The 22,931-nt window shown below is 40.6% G+C and overlaps 1 protein-coding gene across 5 annotated transcripts in view; it reads right to left on the bottom strand.

The window, feature by feature from the left end:
- DCDC1 (doublecortin domain containing 1) overlaps positions 1–22,931 on the bottom strand; it is a 452,481-nt gene that overhangs the window by 249,088 nt on the left and 180,462 nt on the right. For all 5 annotated transcript variants that reach the window (XR_005597781.1, XM_039535836.1, XM_039535835.1 and 2 more), the window contains one exon: positions 13,119–13,211. Coding sequence is in view for 4 of the 5 variants with exons in the window: in XM_039535836.1 (XP_039391770.1) it covers positions 13,119–13,211 (93 nt within the window). In the remaining variant the exon portion in view is untranslated. The remainder of the gene's footprint in view (positions 1–13,118; positions 13,212–22,931) is intronic.

Raw genomic sequence — 22,931 nt, forward strand, 5'->3', positions numbered from 1 at the left:
ACACATTATTATTTAGTTGATTTTCCTACTGCAATGATATTGGGTTATATAATGTAAATGTTACTTAGGGTGAGGACTATTAGAACACTTTCTAATAAATGTGTTCCAATGCTATATATTCACAGTTACCCTGATATAATCAAAATCCTTTAATGTGTATAGAGCCTGACATTTCAGAGTCACCTATGAAGGAGATTCTCTTCATATGCCATATATAGAAATCCACTTTTACATACAATTTTTAAAAATAATTTATTAAAATAATAATCTGAAAAATACTCAAGCTGTTATTTTAACTTTATCACTCAGTTGAGGGTTTTGATGGTGTAAATATTTCAGGATTTGGCCATCCACTGTTATCAGGAAAAAAAATACCTATAATTCTTTTGTGGGAAATTTTAGGACGTTTCTTCAGCTAAACTTTATTTACATTTTAGTACCAGGAAATTTTTACAGAAGTTCCTTTTGTTGTTAGGTAACAGGCTATCCCAAAAGGTAACCCTACACGTGACCTAGGAGAGTTATATTAAAATCTAGTAATACAATACCCCCGAACTATTTTACATAGTAAGAATTTTTTTCAATTCCCAGATGTTGCTAAAAGGGGTGTGTGGGGGTGGGTTTGGAGAAAGACCTGTAAAATTCTCCATCATGAATCTTTTTTTCTGCAAATCCTTTTTCCCCCCTTTTCAAAAGCAATTCTGAATAGAGGTAAAAGAAGACAAAACTTGACCTTTTGTGATCCCAGCATTAATAGGTCTGTTCATAATTCAATCTGTGTGTGTGTGGAAGCATCCATGTGGAAACATGCAGGCCTGAGAGACATAAAGCCTTTCCCTTTAAACATTATCTGACCCTATGAGTCCTCTTCACAAAAGAAGGCTTACGTACGCATAAGTTGAAAAAATGCACACTCTCATTGTGCTGCAGAAGGCCTACACATTTTACTCCTCATTCTCCAGGAAAACTCGACAAGGAAGTGACACTAGTACAGGATTTGGGTGGGTCTACGGTAAGTGAGCAAATTGCTTCAAGAAAAAGTGTATGGAAATAGGGAAACCAGCTATTTCTCCTATTAAAAATATAGGGTCAGGTCCTCAATTGGTGTAAATCAGTGTAGCTGCACTGACTTCAGTGGAACTGTGCTGATTTACACCAGATGAGGATTTGATCCACTATGTACTGTAGCCTTGCAAAATTCAACTCAGTGAAGAAGAGTAATCTTTTTTGGTGCAATAATCAAATATTTCCCCCCCTCCCCTGTTAGCTGAACTCATCATGATGAAGGGTGCATGTGTAGCTGTTTGAGCCTGGGTTTGTAAATGTTCATGATACTTTGCAAAGCTCCTATACTGGATATACTTATATAGAATATGTAGGTTTTATTCATACCTCTAAATCATATACTTTATGCCTTTAATATTTAAAGGTGCTCCTGTGAAGTCAGAACAAAAAAACTGTAAGCTTTATTTTTATTGTAAATGTATATAAAAGTCATCTTATTATTCATACTGCCTCCTGTTTCTCCTGTTCTCCTTAATACTAATGTCAGCTGAAATGCTATACAACTCACAGTCCACATGTTATCAGGAAGTGCTCTAAGCTACTTCGCACTAAACCTGTCAATTAAAATCCCCCACAAAGGGTACAAGACACACAAAAATAGAAATATCAGCTTAGATTTAAGAGACCAAGTTTTCAGCTGATGTACATCAGCCAAGCTCTGACAACTTCAGTGGATCTATATTATCTAAGGGTCTGGGTCCAGCATCCCTAATGTGTTTCTAAACTAGGTCTGAAAAGTGACATTAAGTATTATAAAGGAATTGTTATTTTTTAAAAACTAAGGATCCAATTCTGCAAAGTACCAAGCACCTCGAAGTTCTCAGCATCTCAGCTCCCACTAAAATCTGTTGGAGATAAAGGCCAGATTTTTAAAGGTATTTAGGCACCTAAAGATACAGATAGGAGTCAAGTATGCTATCACTTCTGAAAGGTGCCTAATTGCATCATCAGGCACATAAATACCTTTCATAATCTGGCCCTAGATAATCAGCACCTTCCAGAATCACGCCCCACAAGAGATGTGTTAGAAAAAAAAGATGTTGGGAAGCAACAATAATAAGGAAAGAGATTCAAGATTCATAGTATTGCAAATATTTTTGTTTCAAAATGAGAATGGCGTATTAAACTGGCTCGTAGGAAAAGAGAAATTCTGAGGATTAATCTGTGATGGTGTGCCATAGTTATGTTATTTAGTGATGTTATCATAGATTGATAGGGCCCAATTCTGCAAATATTAATCACACAAATAATACTATTGACTTCAATGGCACTACTCATAAATAAAAATAACTTGTGAATGAGAGACAGGATGAGGCCACTATTTAACACAACAGTCCAATTCAACTGTAAGTGAATAATCAGAAAATAGCTCTGCTTTTTGACTGGATCAGCACATCTACTTTGTAGGTAATATGACTGATAAGAATTAATATGTTTGCTAATGTGATACAAAAATTTTAATTATGATTAAACTTGGCTGAAACCTTTATTGGTGGAATACAATTATTTATAAAATACAGATAACATTTAAAATAAATATACATCAATTAATGTGGAATAATAATTGAGTCCCTAAGGAATATAAGGCATTCAAATTAATATCAAATAACTTTAAAGCTACTCTATTATGATTATATGTAATATTGATAATTCCATCGATCTAGGACTGATTCTTATTGACTGGACTATCTAGACTCCAAGTTTCCATAAACAGCTGCCTTAAACAAATCCTCAGTATCAGATTGTCAGAAAAACAAACAAACAAACAAACAAACAAACCACAAACGAAAAACTCTGAAGGAGGACAAACAGAAACTGATAGGAAAGGAAACTACAGAACCAAAATGGAGAGGGATAGCCCATATATGGAGGAAAGACCAGAAGAACATAACAAGACAGCCATTGCTCTGTAACTCATCGAGCAAGGATAACATGGATGCACAAAACAGAAGCAGAACTGAAAGTTATCAAAATGATATGGGGAGTAGCTAAGACTGCAGGAGGCAACCAGCAAAGATGGATGCAATGGTGAAGACCCTGTGTTCTTCATGGAATAGAGAGGCATAAGACAGAGAGAATCTAGGACTGATTTGCTTACAAAAAGCCCGAAGACAAAACACATTGACCTAGATTCTCTGGTCTGGGGAAGCTGTATTTGTTGTAGGTCTGCTGGCGATAGCAGGAGAAAAGGCACCTTTAAACAACCTCTGATTGTGCCCAGAGACTGTTCCAGAACACAAATACAGCTGAAGCAGATGGGCACACTGGATTCACCCCTTTCCTACACTAGGAGCTATGGAAAAGGGTGGTATAGAGCCTCTTTAGTGGCCTATATCATAGGCCTGGTCTACACTACGCGTTTAAACCGAATTTAGCAGCGTTAAACTGATTTAACCCTGCACCCGTCCACACAATGAGGCCCTTTATATCGATATAAAGGGCTCTTTAAACCGATTTCTGTACTCCTCCCCAACGAGAGTAGCACTGAAATCGGTATTGCCATGTCGGATTAGGGTTAGTGTGGCCGCAAATCGACGGTATTGGCCTCCGGGCGGTATCCCATAGTGCACCATTGTGACCGCTCTGGAAAGCAATCTGAACTCGGATGCACTGGCCAGGTAGACAGGAAAAGCCCCGCGAATTTTTGAATTTCATTTCCTGTTTGCCCAGCGTGGAGCTCTGATCAGCACGGGTAGCGATGCAGTCCCAAATCCAAAAAGAGCTCCAGCATGAACCGTATGGGAGATACTGGATCTGATCGCTGTATGGGGAGATAAATCTGTTCTATCAGAGCTCTGTTACAGAAGATGAAATGACAAAGCATTTGAAAAAATCTCCAGGCTGTGATAGAGGCCACAGCAGGGACTCAGCACAGTGCTGCGTGAGAAGCGTAACGGAAAGCCAAAGAATCAAATGGACGCTCATGGAGGGAGGGAGGGGGTACTGAGGACTCAAGCTATCCCATAGTCCCCACAGTCTCCGAAAAGCATTTGTATTCTTGGCTGAGCTCCAGATGCCTGAAGGGTCAAAAACATTTTCCCGGGTGTTTCAGGGTGTATGTCGTCAATTTACACCCTTCCCCCCCCCCGAAAGAAAAGGGAAAAAAATCATTTCTCGCCTTTTTTCAATGCCACCCTATGTCTACTGCATGCTGCTGGTAGACGGGGTGCTGCAGCGCTGAACACCAGCATCCCCTTCCCGGTAGCAGACAGTACAATATGACTGCTATCCATCGTCATCATCAGCCCGTGAGTGCTCCTGGCTGGCCTCAGTGAGGTCGGCCGGGGGCACCTGGGTAAAAATAGGAATGACTCCCGGTCATTCCCGGCAGATGGTACAAAAGGATTGGTAACCGTCCTCATCATAGCAACTGGAGGCTGAGCTCCATCAGCCCTCCCCCCACCTTTCATGTCTAAAGAAAAGATTCTGTACTGCCTGGACTATCATAGCAGCGGGAGGCTGCGCTCCTCTCCCCCACCCCCCTTTAATGTCCTGCCTGGACTATCATAGCAGCTGGAGGCTGCCTCCCCCTCATTTTATCTCACTAAAAGTCAGTGTTTCTTATGCCTGCATTCTTTATTACTTCATCACACAAATGGGGGGACACTCCCATGGTAGCCCAGGAGGGTTGGGGGAGGAGGGAAGCAATGGGTGGGGTTGTTGCACGCATAGGCGGCAGGTTTGTATAATTTTTGGTGGGGCCCAAAATGGTGGTGCCCCCCCGCTCCCGCCCTGTAAGCCGATATAAAATGAAGCTATAACGCGTCAGTGCCACAAGATTACAAGGGTCAATTAAAAGTGGAAAGTCAGAAGCAGCACTTGCCTACTTCAATATACAGTATTATATTTTGTTGCACTTGTTGTGATGAAGTGGGAATGTTAATATTTTCTCTGAATACTGTGTGGGTGCCTCAGTTTCCCCTGCAAGATGCCAACTGAAAGTGTTGGGGACAAAGAGATCAGGTGGCCTCCTTGTCCGGAAGAGACACAGAGGCCAGAGGAGGGAGTGTCAGTTTGGAGCTGGCTGGGGAAATGGGGAGAGACCCAGAACTTGGTTCTGGGATCCCCACCCCCTAAGATAGACCTGACAGAGGGGTTCTGTTTTCTGTACCAACAAGCTCTGTTTAAACTGTGTTCCCGTCATCTCATAGACTCATAGACTTTAAGGTCAGAAGGGACCATTATGATCATCTAGTCTGACCTCCTGCACAATACAGCCCACAGAATCTCACCCACCCACTCCTGTAACAAACCTCTAACCTATGTCTTATTTATTGAAGTCCTCAAATCGTGGTTTAAAGACCTCAAGGTGCAGAGAATCCTCCAGCAAGTGACCAGTGCCCCACGCTGCAGAGGAAGGCAACAAACCTCCAGGACCTCTGCCAATCTGCCCTGGAAGAAAATTCCTTCCCGACCCCAAATATGGTGATCAGTTAAACCCTGAGCATGTGGGCAAGACTCACCAGCCAGCATCCAAGAAAGAATTCTCTGTAGTAACTCAGATCTCATCCCAGACCATTGGGCATATTTACCTGCAAACCTTCTGTTTTACTGTCTGGCTGAGAGTCACATCTGACTGCGGAGTTGGGGTGCAGGGACCTCTGGTTGCCCCAGGACCCGCCTGGGCAGACTCGCTGTGGAAAGTGCATGATGTGAAAGGGCAAGCTGAATGCTCTGAGGTCAGACCCAGGAAGGTGTAAGCTTCTTGCCCTGGAGACAGTATGCTCCGAGAGAGGAGGCTCCCCCAGAGTCCTGACTGGCTTTGTATGGAGTTGTTCCAAAGCATCACAGCATCCCCTTCCACACCATGCGCTTCCCAGAAGTCCGCACAGGCACTGACACTCCCTCCTCTGGCCTTTGTCTCTTTTCCAGGCATTAGGAGGCCACCCGATCTCTCTGTTTTCCAACACCTTCAGTTGGCATCTTGCAGGGGAAACTGATTTGGGAGAAATGAAGTAAAAGCTGCCCAAACGGAGCTTGAATTTTGAGGTGTTCAAATCTGGAAGGCCTGGGGGTGGGAGAGGGCTGTGGGCTCCATGGGGGAGCATGGCAGCAACTGTCTGGAGCTGCATGGAGCCAGACACGCTGGTCTGAGTGGCACAGTAAGCAGTTTGGGGGTTGGAGAAGGGTAGGGGTTCCGGGGGCAGTCAAGGGACAAGGAGCAGGGGGTTGGATGGGGCAGAGGTTCTGAGAGGCAGTCAGGGGACAGGCAGCAATTGGATAGGCATGGGAGTCCAGGAGGTTTATCAGGGGACAGGTAGGGGTGGGGTCCGGGGGGGAAGTTGGGTGGAGTCTCAGGAGGGGGCTGTTGGGGACAAGGAGACGGGAGGCTTAGATAGGGGCTGGGGTCCCAAGGGGCAGTTAGGGGCAGGGGTCTCGGGAGAGGGTCATCGGGGGACAAGGACCAATGGTGCTTAGATAGGGGGTGGGGGTAGTGAGGGGCAATTGGGGCAGGGGTCTGGGGAGGGGGCAATCAGCGGCCAGGGGCTGGGATTCAAAGGGCTCTGGGCTGCTGGCAGCCGCGGGGAGCCCTGAGTCCTTTAAATCCCAGCCGCGGCCGGGAGTCAGAGGGCTCTGCGCTGCCCGCAGGCTTTGCGGCGGCGGCTGGGATTTAAAGGGCTCAGGGCTCCCCGTGGCTGCCAGCAGCCCAGAGCCCTTTGAATCCCAGCCCCTGGCCGCTGATTGCCCCCTCCCCAGACCCCTGCCCCAATTGCCCCTCAGGACCCCCACCCCCTATCTAAGCACCACTGGTCCTTGTCCCCCGATTACCCCCTCCCAAGACAACTGCCCCTTGGAACCCCAGCCCCTATCTAAGCCTCCCTTCCCCTTGTCCCCAACTGCCCCCTCCTGAGACTCCACCCAACTTCCCCAGGACCCCACCCCTACCTGTCCCCTGATAAGCCCCCTGGACTCCCATGCCTATCCAATTGCTGCCTGTCCCCTGACTGCCCCTCTGAACCTTTGCCCCATCCAACCCCCTGCTCCTTGTCCCTTGACTGCCCCCGAACCTCCTACCCCTTCTCCAACCCCGAACCGCTTACTATGCCACTCAGACCAGCATGTCTGGCCGTGCAGCTCCAGACAGTTGCTGCCATGCTCCCCATGGAGCCCACAGCCCTCTTCCACCCCCAGCACCTGCCTTCCAGATTTGAACACCTCAAAATTCAGGAGTGCTCAAGCTCCGTTTGGGCAGCTTTTACTTCATTTCTCCCAAATCAAATATACTGATCCACTGTAACTTGCTGTAGAAAAAGTAGGATAAAATTGAGCAAGAAATGCTTATTAGCACTGGAATTGCTACTTTCAACAGCCATTGCCTTTTTGTTTGTTTGAAAGGAAGACAGTGAGATTGCATTGGCAAATTCCCCATAGAAAGAAAGAGTGGAACAAAAGAATAATAAAGGCTCCTCAACTTTTCCTCATTTATGGAGGACAGTCTTATAATATGCATCCAGATATCCTCCAATCACACAAGCTGAAAATTGTTCCACTTTTCTGCAGCTCTGTAAGCATATGGGAACCAATCCTGTCTGTGTTTTGTGCACATCCAAAATTCCGGCTGAACGACCCACCCTGGGAGCGAGTTACCAGTGACCCAGGGCTGGGGCGGAAGGAGGTGTGGGGGGGGGGCACTGGTGTGGGGAGCCCAGGGCTAGGGCAGCAGCAGGATGGAGGGAGGGCACTGGTGGGGAGGAAAGGGGGAAGCCCAGCGCTGGGGTGACAGGGGGTGTGTGTGGGGGGGGGGAGAGCCCAGGACTGGGGCAGCAGGAGGGTACGGGGGGAGCCCAGGGCTGGGAAGAGGGACAGCAAAAAACCTAGAGCTGGCCCTGCCCACAACCCCCAGCTGTGTCCTTGTGTGTGTCTGTCTCCATCATCCCTGGCTGTGTCTGTCTGTCCCACAACCCCCTGGCTGTGTCCGTGTGTGTGTGTGTCTGTCCCACAGCCCCCCCAAGCTGTGTCTGTGTGTCTGGCTGCCCCCAGAGCTCACCGGCTGTGTCTGTCTGACAGCGACAGACCCTGCTGCTCGCTCTGCCCAGCGCTGAGAGCCGCTGCCTGTGGCTCCCTCCCCCTCCCTGCTGTGGAGGCGTGGCCAGGCAGCTCCGGCACCGCCCCCGGCAGCTCCCATTGGCTGGGGTTCCCGGCCAATGGGCTGTGAGCCAAGTCAGCCCCGGAGCCTCTCTGGGACTGGGGAGAGCTGCCGCTGAGGTAAGAGTGCCCACATTGCTGGCGCGGGGACCCCCGGAGCACAGGGCCTGGGGCCCAAACATTGGTGGAGCTGGGCCCACCCTCGGGATTATTGGTGGGGCCTGGGCCCCACGGGCCCATAGAACTCGCCGCCTATGGTTGCACGGGCACCCCCTAGAATGGCATGCAGCTCATCATTTCTGCGGGATCTCTGGGGCTCTGACACAGAGTGGCTGTGCTCTCTGGTTCTCTAGTACGCTTGCCCCATATTCTAGACAGGTCTGACTCTATTTTTAGACAAAACATAAAGAAGGGAATGACCCAGGGAGTCACTCCCATTTTTGTCCATGCGCCCCCGGCCGACCTCAGCGAGGCCAGCCAGGAGCACCCATGACAGCAGCAGACGGTACAAAAGGATTGATAACCGTCATCGCCAATTTCCAAATGCAAACGGTGCAAAATGACTGATAACCATCATCTCATCGCCAATTAACAATGGCAGATGGTGCAATAGGGATGGTAATCGTCTCTGCTACCTTGCAAAGGCAAATGAATGCTGCTGTGTAGCACTGCAGTACCGCCTCTGTCAGCAGCATCCAGTACACATACGGTGACAGTGACAAAAGGCAAAACAGGCTCCATGGTTGCCATGCTATGGCGTCTGCCAGGGCAATCCAGGTGAAAAAGGGCGCAAAATGATTGTCTGCCATTGCTTTCACGGAGGAAGGATTGAGTGACGACATTTACCCAGAATCACTCGTGACACTGTTTTTGCCCCATCATGCATTGGGATCTCAACCCAGAATTCCAAGGGGCGGGGGAGACTGCGGGAACTATGGGATAGCTACGGGATAGCTACTCACAGTGCAACGCTCCGGAAATCGAGGCTAGCCTCGGTACATGGATGCACACCGCCGAATTAATGTGCTTAGTGTGGCCGCATGCACTCGACTTTATACAATCTGTTTTAAAAAAACGGTTTCTGTAAAATCGGAATAATCCCGTAGTGTAGACATACCCTCAGGTACTCTTCATGTGGGGAGATTATTGTTTTAGATCTCTTACATGGCAAGGATTTGTAAACCTGTTAAAACTTCCTAAATAAATGTTTAACACACACAGACACACTCCTGCCCTCCCTCCCGCTGGAGCAGAATAGAAAATCTGATCAATTGTTTCACATTATTTTCCATCCTTAAATTATATCTAACCGATTTTTACGTGTTGTTTGAATGTAAATTTTTAGTGTCTGTAAATGAACTCTGTAACATATACCTATACTCTATAGTCCTATAATTAAAAAATATGTGTGATTTAGACAAATGTCTATATCTATATCAACTTTGTGTTTCCTTTTATTGTCATGTGCTTCCAAGGTATCAAAGAAAACCATAGGCTTGTAAGAGAAACTTCTAGGTAGCATTTTTGTGAAGGAGCAGTAAATTCTGTTTGTCTTGGGTGATCAGAATTAAGAAATTGGTTGGTCCCTCAGGATCATTTCTAATAAGGGATGAGGATTAATGTTTTGTCATTCAGTGCATGCCTTTCAGCGGGCAGAGATAGAATTAGTATGTCCACAGAAATTTATTTAACTCCAGAGGGAGCTACTGGTTCAATCTCCAGAGATAGTCCTAGGACTTTTGCCTCAGTAAGGAGTTTAGGATTGGGGCCAATGCACAAATGCACACAGTATGTTAAATTGACTGGTTATGGATTAAAAAAAAGCAAATAGTACAAATGGTGAGGAATCAAAAATGAGCAGACAAAAAGAGAATAACTGTATAGAAAATAAGACATCATGTACAGATTACTGAAAGGAAAAATAAACATCACTTTACAATTATAAATAACTTTTTAACTTCTACAGCTCCTTAAACTTTAAGATGCTTATATATTCTTTTACTGATGCTCTTACAAAAATTATAGATTCATAATCTTCTATCTGAAAGAATAAAGGGTTTTTTTGCAACCTAGGAATCTGCATGGAAATCATGCTCCACTATTGCCTAACACCAATTTTGTAATATTATTATTTCATTTATAGATTATGCAGTCAATTTCACAGCATGAATCTTTGTGAGAAAAAGACTATATTTACTAGTTCTTCATTACAATATTTCCTGCAGTATCTTATGATTAGCTCACTATGTCTTGACATTGTAAGCTACAGTTTTTCCCTGGAAACAAAGAACTTTGTTAATATTTTCTTTAGAGTGGCAACATAATTCGAACAAATGCAAAAAGAGGTAGCTGAACTCTATGGTGGGTGATAAAATATTTAGCTATAGTGAAAAGACTCCTTCAAATCTTGACTTGAATGGTAAAAGGAATTCTGTATTATAAAATGTATTGAGAAAAGTTTAAAGAAAATTTAACACAGGATATGACTGCCCTGTAATCCTGGGGTGAGATTGCAGCTTGAGTAGAATTCCCCAAGCTAAAGCTGCAGCAGCACATGCTTTCGCATATTCTAGTCACCCGAGGAATTATCCAGGTTTCCGGGAGGGCTTGTATAGCCTATGATGAAGCCTGTATGTCATGACTTCACTGCTCCAGTACCTGAACTAACTAAATTAAAAGCTAGCTCAGATATGTCTACTTGACCTACAATCATACTCCATGTTTGCAGTGCAGACATATTCCAAGACTGCTGGAAAACTGCAGAACTTGGTACACACAATGAGGTATAAAACTTATAATTGAATACATGAGGCTTGCCCTTTCTGCTTGCATAAGATCCCAATGAGGTTGATGTGGATTCATGTAGGTAGAAGGGTCTGCCCTCATGCATCCAATTACAGGATCAGGTCCATACATGACTTATAGAGATATACAAGGCAATTGTAAGACTGCATACAGTGGATTTTCAGCAGTCTACTTAGTCATTGCCTGAGTCTGTGAGGAGTGGAGGAGAGCAGACACCACTGGGCTGTTGCTTCTCCCACGCAGGTGGGCACAGAATGGGCAGGCAGAGCCTTGGCTATACCTTTCAATATGCTGGCCTGTGCACAGGAGCTGACACAGAAGGAGAAGTAAACTGTGCCAGCAAAGGGGCTGATGCAGAGTATGGAGGAAGCAGAAACCAGATTGTGGCTTCCCAAATCCTGTCCTGCTCCTGGGGCAGAATAGCTATGTGCTACTTACTCATTTCAGACTGCAGAATTATAAACTTTAGGAAGTTTTAGTGAGTGAAACCACGGGAAGGAAACACAAACAAATCAGAGAAACTTTAAACAGCATTTTCAAATAATAATTTTGGGGTGAAATCCTGGCCCCACTGAAGCTAATTGGCATTTTACTATTGACTTCCTTGGGGCCAGGATTTCATCCTTGAGGTGAAGAGAAAGGTTTAGAAGAGAAGATGAGATTAAAAGGGAGAGGAAAGGGATCCAGTATGGACACTTCACGACAGAAGAAGGATGATTAAAGGAAAAAAGAACACATGACAGATGTGTGGAAAATGTAATGACCTGGTAAGAGTACTACTTATCAGCCATGCATATTTGTAAACTACAAATTTTCAGTGCTGAATAAAGAAAAGTAATGATTAGTCAAAATGATTATACAAAAGAGCTCCTGTGTCCTGAAGTTTTGTGTGTTCCTACCATTGTATGTGCATGAGTCTTTCAAGGGCTACCATTTCAAATAAGTTATTACATGAGTCTTCAATCTTTGGAGACAGACAAGGTTTCCACTTTTCCAAGATAAACTATTTGCATACAGAAACAGTCCAAGGGAACCAGAATTTTGAAAGATTTCTAAGGTCTAATTTTAGCTATGTAAGTCCTAGTACTGTTTGAAAGTTTCAGATGTTAAAGGAACATCCAAATTTAAATAAAATATGTTCTGTCACGCACATCTCTCCAAACGCATGTCAGCTTAGGGCAGACCCAGACTATATGCATCAATGAACCAGGGGCTTTGCAACATTTCCTATATTTATCATCCTCTTTTATGCCTACCTTAAATGCAAATAAAGTGGTTCACTGAATCGTAAGGAGTATTTTCTGCTGAATCAATCAGCTGAGGATTGTTCAATATGATACAGCCAAATTCCTTTGGTTTAGAGTTAAAATGATTCCCAACTCAGCTCCCATGAGGAATTCAATTTCTATAGCTAACTGCCTTTGCTTTTATAAGGGAAGAAGTCACAGACATAGGCCTAACATATTCTTCAATACCCAGCTGTTTTAGCCAATATGGAGATAACAGAGTGGCAAAAGGATTAGGCCAGAAAAGGTGCTCCTGTATGAGATACTGCCAAGAACATGATTTCTGGAGACTATGTGTAATTTAGGGCCTCATTTGGTTTTAATGCATCTTCTAGCTTTATCCCAACTAATTCAAGAACTCCTTGTCCTGTCCAGTTTCCATGTTATCAATTTATTTCTGATAAGAGAGGTTGAGTTAACCTAAAAGAACTAAGTCTTTGTACAGTGGGAGGTGAAATTTAAAACAGGATCATATTCATGCTGCCATCATTGGGAATTTTGTCTTAGAAACTTGCAGAACGGTAGAGCTCAGCCCACAAAAAGGAGACTAAGACATTAATTCTTATTCAATATGTAGCCAAGCAGGAGTATTCCATCTGTGTCTTGATATCATAACACTGCTTGCTTTAACAGGAAAACACAGTAGTACATTTTGAGGTTAGGAAATCTGAACTCACCATGTGTAAATGGGTAATCAGTATTATAAATGCCTTCTACTAAATCAATACATAGCAGATTATTTAAAAAAAAACTCCTCTTTTAGTTATATGCAGGGATTAAAATCAGTTTTATATTCAAATATAAATAATAGCACTCACTGTCTTTGAAATGTTTTTCCAGGTTTATCAAAATATTTAACTGATATTATTCACTTACCTTTTCTTGCTCTAAGTATAATTCCTCTGTTGTCATTGAAAGAATGCCTTTTTCTGTGATTTCCCTTCTCTGACCATCAATGGCAAAATCCATCTGAAAAATTTAAAATTGTTTCTTGAAATATGCATAAAATGCTGTTGATTAAAACCCATATTTACAATAGTGAAAACATTTTAATAGAACATTGTGATACAATCATTCATACACAAGCTCATTCACAGAATATTCATTCTATGGCAATTTTAAAATAGTTTTTATCAACGTTCTAGGGACAGTTTCAATTTAGAATATATATATATATGAAAAAACTCATCCTTTTGAATGAATAACCTAACTTTGAATATATGAAATTTTTAATTTTTATTTTATAGTTATTTTGAAGTTGGCAAACAGTTTTTTAAAGATATATCTAATATAGACAATAATAAAATAAGTTGTGGTACCTAGTACTCACTACTATATAGCTTGCTTAAAAATCACAAATTCTAGCTCTGTGAGTGGGGTCTGCTGTTACCTCTCCACTGTGATGCTAAGAGAGAAGTGGCCCCAATGCCATATTTCCCCTGATGCAATAGTCTTCTGATGAAATTTTCTTGCCCTTGCCCCACTCTGGGATCACTGTATGAGGACCACAAAGCTTGGACAGAGCCACTGTCCCCTCTGCAGGAGCAGATTACAAACAAATGGTGCAAGTGCACCACCTTTACTTTTGACACTCTCGGGTTATCAGCGGTGAGAACTTACTGGGTAAAATCCTGTCCCACTGAAATCAATGCAAGCTTTGCTATTGATTACAGTGGAACCAGGATTTTACCCACTGTCCCACACTTTGGGTGAAACTGTGACTACACATCTTGGAATAAGCCTTACAGCCACACACCAGAGTCCAAGTCTCTGCACAGGAAAAGGATATGATGGAAACTTGCTACTGGTAGGCCACATTGTCAGATGACTGGGTACTAGTGCATCCATTGGTGTCAATGAGCATAGCTGATAGTAAGACTGAAAGGACTGAGGGTAAGTGGGTAACTATTGAGGCAACTGTACAAGTTAAGGTTGATTAATGGTAACGTATAGTGAAGTTGCAGCCAAAAGCTTTTCACTATAAAGCCAAGCTTGCAAAGCTTGCAATCCACAATGGGCACCAGCACAATTAACTGCACACAAAATGCTATCTTTCACATGATAAAACACATTGTAGATGCCCTTGTAGCTTTCTGAATACAATAGAGTAAATGCTTGGAAACCCAAAAAGAATATGAGTACTGTAGTAAGACAAAGCTCCATGCCATTATTATGAAAATGTAAGACACAAACATTTGAACGTTTTCAAACTCTTGCTGTGTTGTTCATAAATATAACATTTAAATACATTTTGCAATACTGTTCACAAATAGAAATCAAATAAGAAATATGTAAAGCAAAAGTTGAATCAAAAGAGAGCATTTTCACTTTGAAAAATTATGCAACATTAATAGCATCTCCTTCAAGTACCAGACATAATGATAATATGCCCATTTTTTCTTTTAGGGCACAATTCTCCTGTCATTTATGCCTAGCACATCTCTGCATTTGGCATAATTTAAATGAAAGACACATTACAGGTCTCACTTGTTCAGACTGCATGAAATCTTTTTCTGTTCTGTTCAGGTTCTTACATCATGCCCATCACCACAGAGTCAAAGTGCCTGCTGTTTGAAAAATGTTTTGTATATTAGGCATCATTTCAGACAGACAACAGGTGGGTGCCTTCCAATAAGATTAAAGAGAGATATAATTTGTCCAACAGAACAATTTTGTCCAAGAGAGTTAACTACATATGTCTTTCAAAGATTAGAAACACTTCAAAATGTTGGCATGCCAGTTAAAAGTTAGGAAGACAGTTTCCCCTTCAATGCTAAACCTGGGCACCATTCACAGTAAATCCATGTATCATCAAGTATTATACATGTATTAAATATGGGAGTGACAAAAAACAAGAAGCTCTACAAGTTGCATTTCAGAGAGTTCCTACGGAGGTGGAGATATAGAGCTGGATCTACATAGTTCTACCAGACTAAGTCAGTATTGATCCATTCACTTCCACGGAACTACACCAATTTACTCCAGCCGAGGTTGTGGCCCATGGTTTTCAGATCCAAAAATGAGGCAAAGCTTCATATGTGTGGATATCATAAGATTCACGGGGAAATCCTGTGAATCTTGAGGCATCCAAAATGTGCCAGGGAACCCATGCAGAGAACCAGCCCTTCCCCCTTGCCAGCAAAACTCACTCAAGAGACATGCTGTCATGGTCTCCTGATCCATAACCCAAAGTGGGTTGATGACATAAAGCAAGACCCTATAGATAACAGAGTAAGCATTAATTTCTGCAGGAACTTCCTAATGAGTTTACAAACGGGTAATGGCACAAAAGTGGCTCTTCCCTTTCCCATCTCCTTCTGCTTAGGCATGTCCTTTCACAACCCATATGAGACTGATTACTAATGTTCATGTGGAGGACCTTTCACTGAACTGGGGAAGGGGAATTATATTTCTTTGAGCTCCCTGCCTCAAATAACCTGTTTACACTAGGGACTTTTAAAACATTGTCCACTAATTTTAGTTCAGTTCCACTCAGGTCAGCAAGATTGGTAGCATTAATGTACATGGATCTCCAGCTGCTGTCATCATTTTATGCATTATGCCAGGTAGACTGACACTGATCAAGATTAGGTGACATGTTGCTGATGTCCCATCTGCACTAGGCTCCCAGCATTGATAACCCAGGTGGAGGTGAATTGGTGTTAACCTGGATGTCTAGAATAGACAGGGGCCACACATAATTGTGTCATTGGAATAGGATTTCTTCTTTCATTCATCTGTGCCATGCAGTGGGAAATTATATGACCTCAACTCTGTACATATACGTGTGCTAATTTTCTCTCTTTATTTTATTATATCTGAATTCATACACAAACAACAGCATGGTAGTTTGTTATTTTTAATAAAGGATTTAAAGAAAGGTTAGAAAGAGGGACAGAAAAGAGAAACTGAAAACAGTGAGAAAAGAAAAGAACGAAGTCAGAATTGAGAGGGAAAGAAATAGAAAATAGCCAAAACCAAAAGAAAAGAAGGGACAGCAAAGAAGAGTATAATAAAAGAACCAGAAGATGGAAAAGAAAAGAAATTAAACTAAGAGAAAAAATACTTAAGGTATGAAGAATTGAGAAAACGTATTTGGACAAAAAATGAAGGAGAAAGAATGAAAGAAAAGAAGTACAGGGAAAGAGAGCACAAAGATGATGGAACGAATACAAAACAAGGAAAAAAGTAAAAAGCAAATAGTAAGAGAGAGATTAAAAGTACCAAAATCAGCAAATTTGAAAGTTTTCTGAAAACATTAAGCATCTGGATGAATAGGCAATCTACCCTTTCTTAAAATCATGTGGGAAAAGCTTTAAAAAATACAATATAATGGACATAATTTTCTGCCACCTTGTATCTTGTGTAATTATTTACTACTCTGCAGAGTATATGCAATGCTGTATTAAAATGCTATCATTCTTATCTGGTAATATTTTACATACACTTTGCACAAGTGTAACTGAATACATAGATGCAACCCCATAGCGAATCAGGCCTAATGTGCAATTAAAGGCTAGTTGTGACTATTTTACAGATATGTTCACTTTTAATAAATTCTTATAATCTTTTCCTTGTTTCTTTGTAAAATGCATCCCAGACATAATCTCTCCACAAATTATTGAGGAGAATGGGTTCTTAACCTCCCATTGAGGGTATGCAGCTAGCAAAACATAGAGTTCAGTATAGCATAAAGTGAATTGTTCCTCCAGCATAGCAGCTGTACAAGCCAACTTTTTAGGTGCTGCATATAAACATTTTAAAGAAAGAAGATACCAAATGCTTGTTTACATTTAAAATACGTCATAATGATTAAGTAGGACCTAGAAAACCAACTTTTTTGCAGAGAAAACAAAATAAAAACCCTTGAAAGATAATAAAAGGGTGGATCAATCAATTTTCCTTTCAATAGATGGGCATAAAGAATTAATGGAAAATGTTTGTGTTTTGAGCGATAGACTATAACAGAATGTATGGCTGGACATTTTACAATTATAGTTATGAGATGACAAACGGATCAATAATTATATATTCAAAATACAAAAGGGTTTTAACTAAATTTTCATAGTTTGCTCAAATATTATAAAACATCTAATTAACCGGCATGTAGAGCATATAGCCAATTTATAGTCTCAAGATCTCACCATAAGAAAAACTTATGCCCAGTAATTTTAAAATATCAACATTGTAACCAATTAGCACATAACTACTGTTCAAATAAACAATCTGAATTATGTTTTATATGCAGATAAATATAAATAATACAATTTAACATAAAAACTGTGGCAATCAGCCTTCAGATATATATATATATTGACAAGATTACCCAATGGCCTATTACTATACAAAAGAGTGGGACAAATTACTTATTTATATATACAAAACATGCTTATAAAGGCCAGCTGCAGGTATTTTTTGGAAAGTGCATTTTAATAAGGTCCTATTCAGTGGGGGAACAAATGGGGGGAAAGTAGTTTGCACTACAGAGTTTAGTGCAAGAGCTCTCTCTTTTTCTAACAACGAAATCAATCATTTGTCCAGACTGTGGGGAGTCAGAGTTAGTTACTGAAAAGAGCTCCATATATAAACAAGTCAATAACTCATTGTGTGTTATTGTTGGGCTGAAGAAGTCTGCTTTCAAAAAGCTGCCCCTGCTTCTCTGAGAATGAATGTCACTGTATTCAGAGAGTGGGAGAGGGATCTTTTGTTTCTAGCTATTGCTGGCTGCCATTTATGTATGGGAAAAGAGAAGTAGCCGCTAGTTGTTGCAGAAAAACCATACCATAACTACTGCACAAGTCTACATTACAGCTGTCCTTGAAAAGACCTTATTTTTGTAAATATACTTCTGTTAAAGACATTACAAGTTTGCTTGAACTGCTGAAATCTTTAATATTCTGTATATGATTATTTTCACTTTATAAATAAGAAAATGACAATAGAAATTGTGATGACAAAATATTTAATAACTTGATTTTATCTGAATATGAATAATTAAAGCAATTAACCAATTCTGTTTGATAACTATAGTTACTCAACATATGCCCTATAGGTAACTATATTTAGTCATTTAATAGTAGTATATAAGTAAGTTTTGAACTTTATGATATTCTGTGTTTCTTGTAATAATTAAAAGATTATAAAAGAGTAGTAACTAAATCATCTCAATTCAGATTTGGGGAAAAACAAGAAGTGCAGCATTATTGTAGTTCAAGCTGCAATAGTTAATCTTGATTCCCTGATCTCCAATAGTATAGCTTCCAAAAAGTGTCAGTGTTCTAGCCTGATAATTTACAGGACCATAGGCCCCAATCCTGCAAACAAAGAAGTGATATACATTCCACAAGTAAGCACACATATTGAATTCAGTGGGATTACTTGGATCAGTACAGTTACTCACACGTGCATGTTTGCAAGAGCATAGTGTAAGGAGGTTCTTACTGACCACTAGTGAGCCTCCTTGCATCTAGGTCTGGGAATGTCATTTTTGCTGTATAGGGTGCCTCCTTGCTCTTCATTGCTCACTTTGCTATAGTCTTTCTTCTGGTAACTTGACCCTCCAGCTAGGTCACCCTTTATTCCACCCCTACCGTGGTTATGAAGGACAAAAGGACAACTGTCCAAATGCCATCTCCAGATGGTGTTCAGCCCCAATTTGAGGCTCTATGCTACTATACCAATGGCTGGTAGGGCAACATGGGCCCACCCACTAAGCTGGGTTACAGCCCAGGGACCCTACAAACAGCAATCCAGGTCCTGTTGCTGTTTCCCTGGGCTCTTTTCTACCAAGTCTCTCTATTTTCTCTTGCTGGTTTCTGGATTTACCATGGAAGCTTACTCTACTCCTTGTGACTACTTCACCGCTCCTACCTTCTTGCCAGACTCCTTACTCCGGGGCAGGCTCTCCCCCTGGGACTTTGTGCTTGTCCCTGCTGACCTCCCTCATCCCAGGGACTGACTGCAAAGTCCTTCCCCTAAAGATCCTTTCTTTGAATTTGTTTTTTGGCACATCATATGAGACTATGACCACCATTTTCTTCATTCACTTTTAGCCATATTTTTTTTTAAAAGTCCTTTCACTTAGTCTAGTATCCTTAAGGAAATGCAACATTTTTTGTACTATTCCATTTTCCTGATATTCTCACTAGTCTCTTTAGGGAAAAATCTTTGATCCAAGCTGACTCAATTTTTCATAAAATAACTTTCTTTCAATAGAATATTGCCCATGCCATAGATCATGATCAACAATTTCTTTGGTTTTGCACACATTACACAACCCATCTTTATGTATTTTAATAAGTTTAATTTATCATTTAAAGCACAATGACCTGCTAACACTATAAAAATGACTACTTTACTTTTTGTATCTGACTATGGAGAATAGTATTATCTTCGATTTTTGAGCATACATCATAAAATCTTCATTCTTTTGTTTCCTTAGTCTGTAGTTCTTGGCATTCCTTCACAAGCTCCTTCATGACCACACTTGTCTACTTATGGTTATCTTAATATCCACTTCCTCATTTTTTAGAGCTTGTTTTGCTGCTTTGCCAGCTACCTCATTTCCATGTATGCTGATATGTGCCATAGTCCATACTATTGTTACACTGATATCTGCTTGCATTATTTCCATAGTTAGAAATATTATTTCACTGTTTGTGTCATTTTTTCTTCCTGAAGTTCCTGATCTGATTGTCATAATGTCTGACAAGGCATCAAATAAAATTACAGCTGCAGCCGGTCACACGTTTGCTACTCAGGCTAATACCAACATTATCCCTATTAGTTCAGCCATTACAATAGTCACATAATTCAGTAGCCTTTTAGATTTCTGGACTGGGATCACAGAAGGTTGTTTCCACTCCACCCGGGCTGTCATCTTTTGATCCGTCTGAATAGAGTTGACAAAGCCAGCCCCATTTTTCATAAAGTAATTCAGAAATTGTATTGGTCATAATGTGTAGTATTTTCATTCCCTTGGTTTTTTTCATACTATTCCAAATCCACAAATGGGAGAAATAACTGTCCAGCTGTAATTTGATTTCCCATGACTAAAAAATTTTAGTTCTCTCAATTTTTCATTTATATATATCTCCTTTACCCATTTTCCCCTGATAGTATGAGGAAGTCTGTGGCAATCCATCAAATTTTGTCTATTAATTTCTCAGCAATCCTCATAAATCTGTTGTATACTTCTATTTTCATTATTCCCTTTTACCTTTGCCCAAAAGATCAGATCTAATAGTTCCATCCTTAGGTTTATAGGTGCTTCTCCAATGGCTATTTACAGCATACATTGATGTTGTTCTCATTGCACGACATGTCAGTTGTAGAGCTTGGGCCTGGAACAGTTTCAAGTTTCTAACAGCTGTTTTTGAAGCTGAACCAAAAGCTTGTCATCTGTAGTCTAAAACTGGTCTTATCAATGCACTATATATCATCAATACCTTCTTATCTGCATCCCATTTGTATCCAGCTATACTGCTAAGTAATTTAATTCTACTTTTACAATTTTTATATCATCTATATGACCTTTCCAAGTTAATGTATTATCAATTAATTTATTATTATCATAGGAACATAATTTTTTGAACTATCTTAATTTTTCACCATAAAGAAATAAGTCCCAGTCTTCCTTGATTTTCTTCCTGGTTAAAAGCATGCCCTTAGGTTTTGCAAATGAGCATTTAAATCCCCAAACATTTTCCCACTTGGAAATTCTCTGGAGTGTCTCATTTGTCTTTTCCTCAGCTACTTTAAGTCTTTTATGCTTAGCCCATACAGCACAGTGGTCTGCAAAAAGGGAAATACCTATTCCTGTCTGCACACTTTCCAAGAGGTCATTTATCATCATGGAAAACGAAGTAGAGCTGATAATACTCCCTTGTGGAATTCCATTTGCAAGCTTGTAGGTTTTTAATAAAGTTATTCCCACTCTGATTTATATAGTTCTGTCACTTAAAAAGTCCCTAATCCACCAACACATTCTCCCTTTTATTCCAATTTTAGCTAGTTTATATAGGAGGCCTTCCCTCCAAAGCATGTCATATGCTTTTTCAATGTCAAGGAAAACTGCTAGCATAAAGTTCTTAGTCCTTATGCTTTTTTGTACCTCTGTTTCCAGTCCCTATGTGGTCAACATTTCTGAAGCTACTTTGTATCTCAGTTATAATATTATTTTTCTCCAAGTATTCCACTAGTCTTACATTTACCATATTTTCCTCACACATGATGTGAGAGCAATAGGCCTATAAGCATCAGGTCTTGTATGTACCTTGCCCGGTTTCCTAATTAGTATCACCAATTCTTGTTTCTATTCTATTGGCAGCAGCCCTTCCCCCTTGTCCTCTTGCACCCCGCAACCCCCATATATCATTATGTAACCACAATAGATTCTTTAGACTGCCTTCTGACAAGTGTGGAAGCATTTAATTACTTATGTTATCTTTACCTGGTGCTATATTTTTCCTTGTTCTATTGGTTGCAATAAGCTCCAGCATACTACAATTTTTGTTTAACACATCATGAGTATATTCTCTCTAGCCATTTAATAGTTCGAGCTTTCCTCAATAAACCTCCTTTTTCCCCACTCATAAAACTCACTGCTTTGATTCATATTACTATTGACTTTTGGAACTCTTTTGCTAAAATGTCTGCCTTTCCTAAGTTAGAGACCTCAATTTCATTGTTTACAATATGTTCAGGTACACATTTACTTTTACTTTGAATTCCATTAATTCTTGGCATTTGCTTATATATTTCTGAAAGTTCTGAATATTTGTTCAATTGCCTACAGAAATTTCTCCAACTTCATTTTTTGTCTTTCTGATAATCCTTTGTGCCACCAGCCAAAGGATTATATGTTTTATAAAATTAATTAAGACTTTATTATTAATTGTGTGTCTTGCTTGCTTATATGCCTCATTTAGTTCATTCATTGTTATTTGCAATCCTCATTCCACCAGGGAACTGGATTTCTAAGGCAGGGACCATTTGATGCTTTGTTGATGGCCGGATCAAGTGCTACTATAATTCCTTTTATTATGTTGTTATAGAATTCTTCCAGGTTGTCACTTGTACAGTTACTACATAAATATTCATCAAATTGAATCTTGAAAATGTCCCCAATCAGCTTTTCAAAAATTTCAGCAAGGGACTCTTCTTGTGTTTTTGACATTTCCTTGGTCTTGGTATTCAATAAGCATAGAGAAGTGATCACTTCCCATTTCAGTCTTCTTTATGAATTTCTCAGCTGCATTTACTAGCTCTATTATTTGTTCCAATTCCCAAACCCAAAACAGAAAAGGATCCATTCACTGAATTAAATCTAGTAGGTGCACTTGTAGACAATTTAACCAGGTTATGCATATCAATAAATTGTTCTAAGCATTTACCATTTAGATCAATTTTCTTATATCACCATAGCTTATTGTGACTACTAAAGTCTCCACAAATTATGAAGATTTTTGACATTATTAACTAGTGTTCCTAATTCTAAAATAATGATTTTTATATGCACTATAAACATTATAAATCTGTATGTAAGTGTTTTTGTTCGGTACAGGAATCTCAGTAGCATTATATTCAAAACTTACGTTTCTGCACATTGACATAACCAAATTCCTCTTTTATAAATACAAGTTTAAAATTAAGCTTTTTTCAATTTTAAATTGTTTAAATATTCCTCAT

The sequence above is a fragment of the Mauremys reevesii genome, linkage group 4 (genome assembly GCF_016161935.1).
Source record: "Mauremys reevesii isolate NIE-2019 linkage group 4, ASM1616193v1, whole genome shotgun sequence".
NCBI classification, from domain to species: domain Eukaryota; kingdom Metazoa; phylum Chordata; order Testudines; family Geoemydidae; genus Mauremys; species Mauremys reevesii.